At 52.1% G+C, this 15,104-nt stretch overlaps 4 protein-coding genes across 4 annotated transcripts; 1 reads left to right on the top strand and 3 right to left on the bottom strand.

Annotated features, from left to right (window-relative positions):
* Nucleotides 1-4,758: 4,758 nt before the first annotated feature.
* PG994_004810 (histone-lysine N-methyltransferase ASH1L) lies at nt 4,759-7,386 on the top strand (the record flags this gene model as incomplete). Its single annotated transcript, XM_066856219.1, has 3 exons — nt 4,759-5,938; nt 6,008-6,390; nt 6,457-7,386. The coding sequence occupies 3 exons, from the start codon at nt 4,759-4,761 to the stop codon at nt 7,384-7,386; spliced, it is 2,493 nt and encodes an 830-aa protein (XP_066718386.1).
* A 1,324-nt stretch (nt 7,387-8,710) lies between these two features.
* Nucleotides 8,711-11,120, bottom strand: PG994_004809 (CMP/dCMP deaminase- zinc-binding protein; the record flags this gene model as incomplete). The annotated part of the gene is made up of 4 exons (XM_066856218.1): nt 8,711-8,919; nt 8,978-9,629; nt 9,825-11,017; nt 11,066-11,120. 4 exons carry the CDS (start codon nt 11,118-11,120, stop codon nt 8,711-8,713), a joined length of 2,109 nt encoding a protein of 702 aa, XP_066718385.1.
* Nucleotides 11,121-12,000: 880 nt separating this feature from the next.
* PG994_004808 (uncharacterized protein) lies at nt 12,001-12,708 on the bottom strand (the record flags this gene model as incomplete). The annotated part of the gene is made up of 1 exon (XM_066856217.1): nt 12,001-12,708. One exon carries the CDS (start codon nt 12,706-12,708, stop codon nt 12,001-12,003), a length of 708 nt encoding a protein of 235 aa, XP_066718384.1.
* A 32-nt stretch (nt 12,709-12,740) lies between these two features.
* PG994_004807 (uncharacterized protein) lies at nt 12,741-14,192 on the bottom strand (the record flags this gene model as incomplete). The annotated part of the gene is made up of 1 exon (XM_066856216.1): nt 12,741-14,192. The coding sequence occupies one exon, from the start codon at nt 14,190-14,192 to the stop codon at nt 12,741-12,743; it is 1,452 nt and encodes a 483-aa protein (XP_066718383.1).
* Nucleotides 14,193-15,104: the final 912 nt, after the last annotated feature.

Raw genomic sequence — 15,104 nt, 5'->3', positions numbered from 1 at the left:
AGTCACGTGGGATCTGGAAGCAGGCTGAGGTATGTGGCCAAGACAGGTTTTGTGACGCCACCTAGGAAGGCACGCCTACGGACCCAGATCTTGAAGTTCGTGCTGGTGACGCGAATGAGACTTCTACAACAAGTCGGGGACATACTCGTGGGAAGTTGCTATATACATAGAGTAGTATGGCAGCCCGTGAGGCAGTCAGCTATGTACGATACCAATCACAGAATGTATTGTTTATAGCGTTACGGAGGGGGTGAGCCCTATTACTTAACGTGGATTGTATTCACAATTTGGTCTATCGGAGTTCATGTTTCCAAGTAGTATGGAAGCCCAAAACGACGACAACTTATTTGCTTGTTACTAACACTACGCAATGCGAGGTATGTGTGGCAATGGAAGCTAAGTCTCTCGAACTTGGCGCGACATCGAACCTCTTCTGAGAGGATGAATCGTATGCTCTATCTGTGCTTCATAGCCCCGGATGCTATATATTGCTGAAATGCGCTCTTTGTGACACAACTCTCCCGAGGTCGTCCATCGTAGAGATATAGGTGCAGCCAGGTTGAGATGTCGAGTACACAGTGCGTGCTATGCTCCTTGCAGATGGGTTGGTCGGAAAAGGGCTGTCGCTGCTTGCCGTAGGCAAGGCAGGCACGAGATACTACAAGGATCTCACATAATGGAACGAGTATGTGTATGCTGTAGTGCTGTGCGGTCTGGACGAAACCGAATATTGCAGACACTTGCGCCGTCAGTTTCTTTGACTATGAGTAAACACTAGGTAGAGCAGAGTTGACAGCTCAAAACGGCGGATACGCGTGGCATGGCCGAAATCGCCGGGTAGTTGGAAATTATTGGTATTCTCTAGCCTGGGAGTATTTGATATCAAAAGAGTCTATGTATTGCATTGGATGTGATTTTGAGTCGTCTCGGACGGTGTTGGGTGAATCCCACGCCAACTACTGGGGCGATCCCTCGTACGCCGACACAGATAGGCAGGGCTAATATCTTGACCGCTTGCAAGGTGACATGCGCTTTACAATTGGCTCTAACATAATAGAACGCTGGCTGTACAGCAGATCCACATGATTTCGTTCTATGAAGTTTGAGCGAAATTACCTGATTGAGTCCTTGACCGTTCGTTATTCACATCATCATATGTAGGCTGGAATGTTGGCACACCCAGCTCTAGAGTCACCGCGTCGGATCATGTAGACTTGTCGCAGATTATCCGGATATCACAAATAAAATTGAGAATCTGCCAGAATATTAGGATTGGCAGAGCCTTTGAGTTCATGCATTCTCAGAATGCCACCAGCCATAACATAGCGTACAGGTTGGTAGTCTGCACGCCTTGTACCGCGGTCTTCATTTTCCCTTCGCATGGCAAACCACCAACCCCGGAACTCCGAGCAAGCAGCCGACTTCTGACAGTCATATATAGTAGCAAGGTCAAGAAGTAGTTATGGTTCATCTAATTCTTGTGATCTCAAGCAATCATTGTCATTGTCAGGCCAGACCTTGATGATGGCAACTCCTACTTGTCTCCCAGCCTGAACTGGAACCATCACTGAAAAGCATCTACTCCATGGTGATTTAATCCTACCTCCCACTGACAAATCCCTATATTCAGCCCACGATAACCAATACTGGAGCAGTATACTGTATCATATGCAATTTAGAGTCTGTCTGGTCTGGTCTGTGATGACCGAGTAAGACCGGATTGAGCGAATCATGTTCAACGAATCTAGCTCACCGGCATGATGTGGGTCAATAAGGTCAGATCTTACGATAGATAATGCAGAGAGGATACTTGTAAGCTACTGTATTGTTAGAAGATAGACTGAGGTCGAAAACCAGGCTACATCGCCAATCTAGAGGGCGGCGTACGAGTTTGGCTAAGTAATCAGTGGTATGGTAATGTCCAGTGTAGCCACCCCGAAGCTTGTTGTTGCCCGCATATTCAACACAAGATACTCTCTGAACCAGGATACAATTAATTGATTGATAATAAACGGGTTGGTAGCTGTCAAGAGGAGAAGAAGAGCCATAAGTTGGTATTGATACTGGCAGACCGTCGCTTCTCAACTCCCAAGTGGTGGTCAAGAAGTCGGGAGCCCGATGTCCAACAGGAATATGGAATTACGACGCAGCTGTCTATTATCTGCCAATAACACCGGTCTTCCCTTTTAAGGAGACGGCCGGGCTTCCCGTGTGCTCGTCGAAGATGGGGTTAAAAGGGAAACAACGGGCAGGCGTCAGTAAGAGCGAGCTGGTGGCAAAAGCCGGGTGTCGTGTCTACTGCCCTGGGGATGGCAGTCTCAGCTGGTTAATTGCGATATCCGAATCCAAGTCTTTCTCAAAATGAATGACCAATATCTTATGCTAGCGACTATTTAATACCACTCATTTTTACGTCCTGGCTGTTTCTCTTGGGGTTTTTATGGTCGAGTGTCCATGGGCACCCTTGTTGCCGATGTCAAGGTGCACATGGCGGCTCAAGGTGTCATCCAAGCAACAAGTGATAACCTCGAGGGCATCTCGTCTGGTCCAATCAGCCGTCTGTAGGACAAGCCTCATGCCGGCTTGTCTATATGAACATGCCCATACGGACTCAATGCCTCGATTGCGAGCAAGCAGGCCGAGTGTCACTTGGGCGTGGCCATGGTCAAGTTGGCGTTTCATGCGGCGACCGATCCCCCTCCACATCGAGTGCTCCACCAAAAAGATAGACACTCACCTCGGATTCCTTCCTTCTTCGATGCCGCCGAAACTAGGCAAGACGGCCACAGCCCATCCCCATGGCCATTTCATATCGGATTGGACCTCAACCAAGCCATGGCACACATGTCTAGTATAGGTCTATCCACTATTCCGTTGCATCCGCGTTCGACTTGCCCAAGCCGCCACTTTCTCTGGTCAACGGCTGGGTTTCCGTATACTGCCCCTGAACCTCTAGATGCGGCCCGACGTGGACGATGACGATAATGAGAGGACCCGGCACGCAATGGGAGACTCTGGGACGTCCTGCATACCGCGATTTCCGTGACTCGCCCCGAATTGACTCGGCATCAGGTAGCTGATAGACGCACCTAACTTGAAGCGCAGTATGTAGTTATACATGCTGCAATACGCTACCATGCCGAGTCCATTGATTGTCTATCTTAATGCCCTGGCAGGATGAGATGGAGGAGGCGAGGTTGAAAGATGAGGGCGGCTACGGCGGACCGTCCTGACTTGATTACCACTGGGTAGGCACAATCGGGGGCGGTTTTTCTCGTGATGAAGTGAAGTTGGTCCTTTGCTTTAAGGGGTGAACAATAGAAGTGCGTTTGTTTTCCCCCAGGAAAGCATTATTGCCATCAAACCCCCAGCCCTTTCCATCCCACGCTTCCGTTGATTGTGCCGTAGCCGAAACTGTGATTAGACCCCCTCCTCCCTCTCTCTCTCAGTCCCCGACTTCCATCCTCCATCCATTTTTTTTGTCTCCTGGACCAATTCCTCCCCTCCACCCAAACCTCCTCTCATCCCTTTGGCCAACTCCACGGTCCAACACACGCAACACGACACCACACGCTTCCACTCCTTTCATCAGCCACACTTTGATTTTGCACACATCTACAACTTCCACCACCACCATTCTTGCTGGTTTATAGCCAACCAACCACCAACACCACAGCCGTAATCTACGCAACAGCCTCCTTTTATTCCCGGTCACCTCCCGACTCGGGACTCAATACGACTGTCCGGATCAGCAGGCAATTGACAGCTTCTGCCGAGTCGATTACGCATGTCTGACATGGTTCGGCCTGAACCATCATCAACTGCACGGCGACTCTGATTCTGACCTCTCCTAACCTACATAACCTGATCATCTTATCTCCCACCCACGTCAGCTCGGACACAAAACGCTCTACGGTTATTGGGTCTGATTGTCCATCACCCTTTTTTCGACACGCACGCGAGAGTGGAGACGGTTAATTGCATGCCAGGAGCTTAACTGTATAGAAGCAGTTGCTTGATTCTTTCAGCCTGCAATCTAAATCGTCTCTCTCTGACTACCTACGTATTGTCGGTCGGTATTGTTTGGTCGATCAATCAAAACCAGGCAGCGCCATACCCTTTTCACTCATACAAACCCCCATCCCCCAATCCCGTCTCTTCTTCTCTTCCGCTATTTACTTTTGTCGGTTGATCTAAGTAAAGTGTCTGGCTCGTCCTCTACCCTGACCAGCCGCACACCACATAATACCACACCACACGACCACTCTCAGACTCAGACTCACATACCCACACGCACAAAGCCCCCCAGTCGCGTTTGTGCAGTTGCAGTTACAGTTGCAGCAGTAGGAGTACAGTAGTAGGCCTGCAGGGCACTCACTTAGCGGAACCACTTGGATCCCGCCTCCAGCCTATCACAACCTTGTCTTTGCGTCCATTGGCATCCACTCTCCCACTTACTACTCAACTACCACTTGTGGGTAAACCAACACATACATTCGACTCAACGCGTCGAGCTCACAATCCCACCCCCCCCCCAACTCACTTGATTAAACAAAGTGAGCCTCGCCCACCACAACACCCAACTCTTTGCCATTGGAGCTATTGTCGCGACTATACAGCGCAATATACTCTATACACCATGGCTACCCTTCCTCCGACGCGTGCTATGTCGTCGGAGTCGAGCTGGGCGGTGCAGCCGACACTTTCTCCCATGTCGCGTCTCTCAGCTCGACACCCCCTACCACAGTTGCCGACAGCATGAGCTTAGCTTCCGACGGCTCCAAGAACGATATAGCTATTGCTTCCGACCCAATTGACGAGACGGTGCACGAGTCGGTTGAGGCCCAAACCACTCCTGAGCCTTTGCACCTCGACCTTGCTGTAGAGATCCACAAGGTCACTATCACCAAAGAGACTCACACCCAACAAGACGAAACGCACAAGGACACTTCAGTAGAGCAGCCTGCCGAACCTGTCGAGCCATCTGACGCTACGCCCGCCGAAACCCCTGCAGACACGCCCTCGCAAGGTCGGTCGCGACGCGCACGACGAAGCGAGCCAGTGTACAACATAGCCCAGCTGAGTGGCACGGCAATCCACGGCAAACGACGCTCCAAGGGCGACATCATTAATGATCGCAAGCGCAGAACCACCATAGGTACTTTGCCAACCGGTGACCTCGATGGCGCAGACACAAACAGCGACGGCGCGGCCCAGAACGCCGGAGAGATGATCCAAGATGGAATCAATGCGCTCAACATGCAGTGGAGCATGAAGGGCCTCGACACACCCAAGATCGAGAACCCCAAGAAGCGCGCGCGGTCACCTGAGCTGGTATCAAGACGGATTTCTACGCGCTCGGCTGGTCCTATTGCCGACAATCTCATGCAGAAGGTATCTGCCATTGGGAAGAAGGGCAAGAAAGTTGTGCAGAGGAGCTTCTCCAACATCCCGCGAGAATTACGGAAGCTGCAGGACACCAACGAGTATGCCAAGATTGATACCAAGCCTGTTCTATATAGTACCTGGGCGAAGGGCAAGCTCGTGGGCCCTGATGACCCGGAACCACCCAGGAAGAAGGCAAAGACGGAAGAATCCAAGCCTGCGCCCCAACAAGAAGCTGAGTCTACTCCCGAGGCAGTTTCTATCTTCAAGCGCAAACAAAACAAGAAATGGCTGGACAGAGGTCTTTACTCGGGGCAAGAGGCCCCCTTAGACATATTCAAGAGCCTGACACCGGCCGAGAGGAAGAGCATAATGGACTTCCCTGAATTGATCCCCAAAGTCGGCGAGAAGCCTAACTCGACCCTACCGGCCCCCATGTTCAACGGCCTTCGCCTTCTGATCAAGGGCAGGGATTTCAAGCTTCCTTACGATATATGCAACCCTCTTCCCCCGGGGCAACCCAAGCCCGAAGGCTGGCGCACCATGACAAAGAGTAAGATTTTTTATCCCTCCTCCTGCCGCCCCCTCATATTGGGAGCTTAGAGACTGACCGACTTCACAGACCGATTCGTGGGCGGTGCTGGAGCCTACTGGAAGAAAACCCCACACTTCAAGGATTATCAGTCCAAGTGTGTGTGCACGCCTGAAGATGGTTGTACCGAAAGCTGTCAGAACCGCATCATGTTATATGAGTGCGATGATACCAACTGCAACTCTGGCTCGAAATACTGTCAGAACCGGGCATTTGCTAGGCTGACAGAGCGAACCAAACAGGGCGGTAAGTATCGTGTGGGTGTCGAGGTGGTTAAGACAAACGACCGCGGTTACGGAATCCGGGCCAACCGCTGCTTCGAGCCTGGCCAGATCATCATGGAGTATACCGGTGAAATTATCACCGAAGAAGAGTGTGACCGTCGAATGAATGAGAAATACAAGGACAACCAGGTACGTGTTGAAGGAACGGGATATCTAATCTCCCTTTGGTCACGTGACTAACAGTTGTGATAAAAGTGCTACTACCTGATGTCCTTTGATCAGAACATGATTATTGACGCTACGACCGGTAGCATCGCGCGTTTCGTCAATCACTCATGCAGTCCCAACTGTCACATGATCAAATGGATTGTATCCGGGCAACCGCGTATGGCGCTGTTTGCCGGAGATCGGCCCATCATGACAGGCGAAGAATTGACATACGACTACAACTTTGACCCCTTCTCGGCTAAGAACGTGCAAAAGTGTCTTTGTGGTAGCCCCAATTGTCGTGGTGTTCTGGGCCCCAGGCCCAAGGAGGTGAAAGAGGTTAAGCCTGCCAAGCATGACCTCAAGAAGACGGTCAAGGATGGCGTGAAGGCTGGAAAGCGCAAAATCCAGGAGCTCATTGGGGATAAGGAGGACGGCAATGCCGCCAAGAAGCGGAAAATCAAGACCCCCACCGCCCCTAGTGCCAAGCCCGTGAAGCGATCTGTCTCGGGCGCCTCTCTGAAGGCAGCCAAGGATGTGGCCGCCAAGGTTGTGAGGAAGACCGTCAGCACCATCTCTGTTAACACCAAGGGCGGTGCTAAAGGAGCTGCCTCGCCCACGTCCTCAAAAAAGGTCACGACTGTTAAGCGCAAGGCGACCGTTGTCAGGACGTACAGCAAAGGAAAGGCGACGACGACCGCACGTCCGTCGACCAGCCCCAAGAAGTCATCGTCGCGGAAGTCAAGCCTGACTATCGTGGCCGCTGCGGGTGAGGAAAACCAAGATCCTCAGGAGGGTGTCTCGGGCGCCAAGCAGTTGGTATTGGCTGCCGCCCAGGAGAAGTCTACTCCTACGCGAAACAGCCCGAGGAAAAGCGCTGCTGCCGTGACTTCTCCAACCACTAGGAAGGGCTTGGATCTGGCACGTGTCTCGCCCAAGATCAGACTTGTGCAATCGCCTTCCAAGACTGCAGCATGAACATGCAGCTTGGTATGAAAGCAAAACATTTTCACCAATGTGCTACTATTTCGGTCCACCTGCCACTCAACGCCAGGATAATGACCACAGCGAGTTTGTTTTTTCAACTTACACTCTACAATACCACCACCCATACCAATATAGCCCGAGCACAAGAGAAAAGCGAGGCTAAGAGCTGAGCTGCGAATGACACGGTCGTCTTGGCCGCGTCACGTATACGAGATACCACGCCGGCGAACAAACCGGCGGAATGAAGCAAAGAACCTTTTTTGCAAGACATGTATTTTAGGAGGTATCTCTGGTTGTTTCTTCTTTCATCTTATCCTTTTGGACTGTCATCATGTGAGGAGTGTGTGCCGGGAAGGAGGAAGGGAAGAGGCCTAAACTCAGGGCGTTCACAGGTGTATGGGTTGGTTTTTATTGTTTTGCCGTTGCTGCTCTTGGCTCTGCTTGGCTCTGCTTGGCTCTGCTTGGCTCTGCTTGGCTCTGCTTGGCTCTGCTTGGCTCTGCTTGGCTCCCTCTTTCGTTGTTGCAATCCCCGGCGATAGAGCTGTGACCATGTCGAGGAATGAAGGGGGAATAAGAGCAACATTTCTGGCAAGAGAGAGAGAGAGGCCGTGTGCATATTGCAGCAGTGATGATTGCTGACATTCTCCGATGTGACAGATAGTCCTGTCCTTCTTCCTGCTTTTGACGCTAAAGGAGGGAATAATCTATTGGCTGGCATTGTATAAACGTTCTGTGCGAATTTTCATTACGATGTATGTATGTGACGGGCTGCTAATGTCTATATATCTGTATATGTGTTTTTTTCATTCTTGCTTCACTTGTGTATACTAAAAGGTAGATAGATCGCTTCGCTACAACGATGGAGGACTGGGATTGGGGTTTGTGCGCTTGTTCCTCACAGGGACATGCCAGCAATATTGCAGCCACTGCAAAGTGCTGCCGGCAGATCCAGTCAATTACTCAACTTGCCTGACGACGTTTCCATAAACTGCTACAACGCACCAAGGTCTCGCCACTATGCAGCATAGCACGTACAGGGTGAAGGCATGTCAATTTTGATAACTTGCTGGCCTATTTTCCCTTCCTCCTTTGTGTGAAATGGCCCAATTTGGTACCAAAGCGATGCAAACTACGCCATATGGTAGTAGCTGTATCCCCTCCCTCCCTCAGAATCAAGCCGATAACTCCAATTCCACCAAAGCCTATTATTTCCCGCCAAGGTTCCATGCAGTTCTACATAAACTTTGGGGAGTCTGATGATACATAACAGGCAATAACCCCGGGTACAGAACGAGTACAGAATTTTTTATGCACTTCACTGAGTAGGGGTAACGGCGATGTCCTTGGGAGGAACAGTAGCGTCGGAGGGGAAATGCTCTTGATCCGCCGAGGTGGGTTCTGTGTCCACAGGGGTGTCGGGAGCAGCCATCGCCTCCGAGAGTTCGGATGAGCTTGTACCGTTCGTCTGGTTCTCCATAGCATACAGGCGTGCAGCCCGGCCTTCCTTCTTGCGAGGCTGGGGTGCTATGTCCTTGGATTAGTATATTTTACCGCGTCAGAAGAAAGAGGGGATGCTTCTTACCACGGCCGTTCTCCTGAACGTAAAAGCGTCTCAGCAGAGAAACAGCTTCGTCTCGGAGGAACCCGCCCTCCGCTGGGTAACCAGGCTCAACATTGCCTCCATCACCCTCGTCCTCTTCTCGAGCATCTTGCTGAGCGCGGCCGCGAGAGATTTTCTCGGCATCAACTGGGCCATATCCGTTTTGATACGGTCGGTCATCAGGTCTGGGCACAGCTTTCGAGTTCATGTGTATTCGGAATACACCTCCTGTGCCGCCAAACTTGTCATTTACTGCGCCAAAATAGACCTTCTTGATACCGAGCTGTCGCAGGAGGGACGCGCACATGACGCAGGGCTCGACTGTAACATAGAGAATACACTCCGAGATGATGGAACGATTGACCTTGGGCGAGGGATGCAGTTTCTGCCCATAGGGGTAAATGTGGCCGTCAGTAGGGTCGACGTCACCCCAGTTCGCCTCATCCAGATGCGTGTCGTCCTTGACGTCGGCATCTGACTGGTGAGAGAGCAGAGAAGACAAGGCCATGAACTCGGCATGACGAGTTCCGTTCCGCGTCACGTTGGTGGCATTCATTCCTTTAGCAATAGTACGGCCGCGGTAGACCAATACGCAGCCGACAGGTGTCTCGTTCGTGTTTAAGGCGAGTTGGCCCTGTCCAGTATTAGTATTTTGCGCCATATCTTAACATGAAAGTAACATGGAAGAAAATATGAAGTGTGAGGACGGCCCCAAGATCCGCAACCCGTGGATGATGCTCATTTCATTCAAGGGTATACCCATGAAGATTGCCACCGACAAGTGTACGTTGCACTTAACAGAAAGGCACGGGAGGAATCAAATACTTACCATAGCAAGAGCCTCCCGCATGAACTTGAGATGATGCGCTCGCTCAATCTTGCCCTCCTCGGTAGTCGGCTCAATGAGCCCGGGCAACACCTGACTAGGGGGCGTCACCAAGGGAGCAAGCGGCTTGGGAATGATGGGTAGCTTGAGTCCGGGGATGGAGACAACGATGGGCACAGCTGCGGACTCGATAGCAGCCGTGTCCTTGTCCAAGTCCGGCTTGGGACCTGGGTTGTCGTCGACGTTGAGGGCCTCCAGAGTCGCCGTAGCCTGGTCCATATTTGCATCGATGGGCCGGACGCGTTGCATGGTGGGCAAATTGGAAGGGTCGGCGTTTTGTGCACCGTCCGCGCTGTGGCTACCCGAAGTCTGGATCTCAGACTGGTTCGTGGTTGGTACAACAGCCGTTGAAAGTGGCGTCTGGGGATTCGTGGGTTTCGGTGCTTCCCGAGCATTTGTAGGAGTTGTAGTGGTAGTAGGGACAGCCGCGGAAGAGACATTGTTGCTAGTGGTATTGCTCAGTTCCTTGGCAGGAGGTTGGCGATCATGAGTTTTGCCAGACGAAGATGGAGCGTTCAGCGGTCGAGTGACAGGCACTTGTTGTTGTTGCTTGAGGTTTGCTTGGTTGTCATCCTTGCTGCGCAAGGATGTAGCGGTAGCAGATGGCTTGCTCAGAGGAGCCGAAGCTGTAGGCTGCACTGGAAGCTTGCCAGGAACGACATTCTCCTTATCCCGCAGCTGTTGTTGCGGTTGGGCTACCGTGACGGTGCTATTGGAGGCATGATTGGGTCCGTTGGCACTCTTGGCAGCAGTCCGTTTCTGGCCACCACGTTTCTTAGCCGCCGCCATGGCTTCTTCATCTAAGAGCGGGTCGCCTTTTTCCAGATCGGAATCGCCGTGATGTTGTCCTTGTTGAGACGGTGCAGCGTTGGTGGTGGTAGTGTCAATGTCAGTGACGGGTGCAGCAGCCTCAGCGTCCGTATCAGTAATGACGATGGCTGGTTGGTGGTTTGCATCGACGGAAAATGAGTCCGGATGAGAAGGAGGAGGGGCAGGAGCAGCAGGGGCAGGAGCAGTATGAGAAGGAGATTGTTCCGAGCTGGTGTTGCCAGACTTGGGTGACTTGGGTCGAAAGATGCGGGAAAGTAGTTGAATCAGAGATGCAAACAGTGCTTGCCAAAAGTTGGTGATGTAACCTGCACCTGAACGAGAGCCTGAGCCTGAACCTGAACCTGAACCTGAACCTGCTGCACCTGGGCCAGAGCTTGAACCTGCGTTGTGGTTGTTGTGACCCGCCATTGTTTCCCTGTGCTGTGCAATTGAATGGAATTGAATCAATCAACGAATCGCTCCTTCCCTCCCCCGATTATCCCCTCGGTTCTGCAGACCTAGTCCGACAGATTTGATGGGATGGGCATCAATCAAACAACTTCAACCCAGCCCAGCCTCGAAGGCCACTTCTCGTCTACTGAAACACTGGGATCTAATATGTCCAGTCTAGGCTGTGGTTTCTCTATTACACCTTCACCCACCGAGTACTTAAGTGTTAGGTGGAAACACGGTATTCGATCAGCAAACAGCGATGGAGGTAGATAAGTCTGTAGGTATAGTTGGACATGTAAGCCACTCATAAATTATACATGATAGGCAATGATAGGACAAGAAACGAGACAGGAGCTAACTATAGCAAAAAAAATGACAGCCCTTGCAGAATGGCTAGGTCTATAGGTCTATAATACAACAAAGAATAGACTGAGAAATTTCTGCCAGTAGCAAGTCGACATCAACCCAATCTAGAAGGCGGCACCATTTTATTTTCTAGGTTGGCCTTAGGGTAGCCCCGCAGTCAATTCCAGGTACAGACGGCTCTTTAGCAGCAACGACCAAGTACTGGTACGGGGATGCATGCGGACACCCCACATGTTTGTGATGTTACCTACCTCAGCATTCACGTTCGTCATGATATTACGCAATTGATTGGAAATTGTATGGTACTTTGTGACTTGGCTTTTGTTTAGTCTAGTCTATCTCGTCACATTCCATCTGGACCTATTCTGTGTTATGCATGCCAAGCAGCACAACCTAGGTAGATGAGCAAGGCTCCCGAAGGGGAAACTACATAATATAACCGCTCGAAATGCAACAAATTCAACGCTCGCTGTAATTTTTCAGTCAAGTACTAGACAAGGATCCCCCGCTGCAGGTGTCCTGATAAGGATGAAGACAAGGATGACCCTATCCTGTTCCAAGAACTTAGTGCTCCTGGCACCATGTTGCTGAGCCTTGTCCCCCATCTTGAGCTGTCCTGTGCTTGCGAGTCCCGCTTGCCGCCGAGCGCCTTCTTGGAGCTTACTTGCAGGCTTGAGAGAGCCATCGCGGCGAGGGGTAAGACTGCGACAGTCATGTTGCTCTGGTCTTGTTGTGCACCATGGTCTAGCCATTGCAGTGATGTTCTCACGTAGCAAGACAGCATGGCGGAGACCACATACATGGCGGTGCATATGACAAGAGCAGCCATCGACTGGTCCGAGACAGTGCCCGAGCTGCTGCTCTGGATATGCTGGCTGGCCTGCAGGTCTGCTTGTGACTGATCCAAAGCAGCACCAGAACCGGCTTGGCGATCCTGCGTGGATTCTATTGTGCCTGGTTTCCGGTCTATCGGGCTGTCGAGGACTGCCGAGGTGGATTGCTTCTGGCGTAGAAGAGAGCCAGTACGGTGTAGCATCTCTACCCTGTTTTCGTTGCCAGTGCTGTTGCTGGAAACGATGCGTGAGCTGGTAGTAGCGGCACTGTTGGCAGCAGCAGCACTGCTGGCAGTAGCAGCATTGCTGACAAGCCTATCGTGCCAATTTGCTACTGGTGTGCTAGCTGTACCTGAGCTGCTCATGGCGATGCCGCCGTGAGCTGCCGTGGTGCTGGTTAGGCGTGAGCTGGCTGCAGTAGCATTGTTGCTGTCGTCTCCATGATCCGACAGTGTGCCGTCTCCCCATAGGCTCCTGAGTCAGTGGCAAGCAGTTGTTCTGTAACCATAGCTGTCCTGTGTTGATCTAGCCACGGGCTAGAGGACGAGCGCTGACTGGAGTGATGCCTATCTAGAGTGGATACCGCAATGTCCTGCAACATGCCCGGATCTTCGTCCAAGAAGGAAGAAGCCGGCGAGTAGAGGTTGAAGTCGACGTAGTTGTTGCCAACATCGGCAGCGTCCCCGGCAAGGTATTGCAGCGTTGCTTTCTGGCCCGAGTCAGTACCATAAGCGTCGGAGCCCGTGACTTCACGATGGACCGATACAACGCGGCTGCCCAGGGTTTGTACTTGTGCTAGGCCGATATCAGTTGCGCCGGTGTTCATCGTATCAATACGTTCTCGTGCAACTGGTTGCAAGAACGTGGGCGACTCAGCTGGTACGAATAGCTGGCCAGGCGTTGCCGCGGTGGGTGGCATGACTGGTTGATGAGGCGATGGAACTTGCGACGACGTGTTCGATGTGGACGGGGATAAGTATCCGGCCGGGTCGTAGAAGAAATCGTAGTCCTGAGGAATCGTCTCTGCGTACTCCTCGTCGTACTGGATGAGTTGGTCCCAGTTGTCGGTGACAGGCTCCAATACACTTGCAAAGCTCTGATCAAGAGTGAACGAGCCAGCTGCGCTAGAGTTGAAGCTCGAAGCAGCCATAACAGACTCTGCCTTCGTCGAGGCTACACTTGCCGACTTGGTAGTGGCGGCCTTCTTGGCCTTGGACCCCGGGGCGCTCAGCGACTTAGCAGCCTTCCTGTGGCTGGGGTCGCACCGAGTCTTCTTCTTTCGGCAAGACTCGCAGGCCTTGATAATGCGCATCAGGTGCGCGTGATTACGCTGCTCCTTGGTCTTGCAGCCGCGCGAGGCCGAGTTGGTCACATCCTGGCCATCCTTGGTCATGATGGAGAAGCCAGGCATTTGAGAGAAGTCGGCGGCCTGAGGCTTGGACGCCGAAGAAGCGGTCTTCTTGGATGACTTCCGTGCCTTGGTCTGCGAGGCAGTAGCGGAAGGCATGGTTTGCGTCCACTGGCTCTCAGACATGACGGGGGATGTGTTGAAGTTGGAGCCGTAGCCGGAGTCGTGCATGCTGGAGCTGGCAGGGGAAGCAGTAGTCGAGATAGGGGAGTACACGTAGAAGAACTTGAACAGCTCGCCAGTGTGAATGGTGTAGTCAAAGAACTCCAGAGACACGGCAGTGCGCTTGTCCAGGATGGAGGCGGGGCCAGGAACGTAAGCGTTGATCATGTCATCCAACTCCTTGGAGCCCATCTCGGGAACAAACTGCAAAGTAGCGCCCAGGGTCGGCTGGTAGACAGAGAAGCCCACCAGTGAAGTGCTGGAGCAGTTTTGCGACATGTCAGCCATTTGGAGAGGAGGCGGAGGGATCCGGGTGACTTAGATGGTCGGAATTGTGTGGGAATGGTAGGGGTAATCCGATTGGATCGGATTGGAGGTGTGGGCGAGGAAAGTAGATTCGCCAACTCGAATGAAGCTATCCTCGAAACGTGATATAACAAGGGTGGAATTAGCTGGTTTCCTGGGACTGTACTTGGGGATGCTGAAGTGAGTGAAGCAGCAAGCCAACCAAGGTAGTGAGTTGTCCAAGGGTTGTCAATGTCAGCAACGTCTAGGGCTAACAAAGAGTGGTGGGGTGACCCTCGACTGGGTAGGTAGAGCGAAGTCTCGGGATTAGTGAATCTCGAATCTCACAAAAGACTACTATGGTATGATCTGAAATGGAATGGAAGAAGACAAAAGAAGGAGGGAAGAAACGAGCAGATGGAGTTCGGGAGGGAGTCATAGTATTTCAGGTTCGCGACAAGCTTCAAGATTGCTGGACTGACCAAAGCCTCATGCACCAAACATGGCGCAGCGTGGGGACCGCATCACGGCGAGCTCGATTAGGAAAGGCCTGGGATTTGCTGCCGACCCCCTTGATTGGCTCCAGCACTCGAGGTGGGTGTCCAGGGCTGAGCACGGAACTCACAGCCATCTGGGTCTGTTAAGAACTCAGCTGGCAACGCTATACTTCCCCTTAACAGTGATAGGTACCGATACTTGGCGGCTTACCCTCCCTGTCGACTAGACTCTGCGCAGCACTGCAGCTTCGCGGCGAGAGAAGGCTGTTCTGATTCGTCAATCCGGCATGACTCAATAAACCAACATGACCCACCCATCTCTCAATCAGCTTCTATGGGCTGTCGAACGGGACGGGATCGTCTTATTTGAGGCCATTTACCCCGACCACCCCCCGAGGATTGTAAATGT

Source organism: Apiospora phragmitis (genome assembly GCF_038363925.1).
Source record: "Apiospora phragmitis strain CBS 135458 chromosome Unknown utg000005l:1.0-4161743.0:1.0-4166827.0, whole genome shotgun sequence".
Classification (NCBI taxonomy): domain Eukaryota; kingdom Fungi; phylum Ascomycota; class Sordariomycetes; order Amphisphaeriales; family Apiosporaceae; genus Apiospora; species Apiospora phragmitis.
The sequence above is the reverse complement of the archived record's forward strand: the minus strand, read 5'-3'. Positions and strand labels throughout refer to the sequence as shown.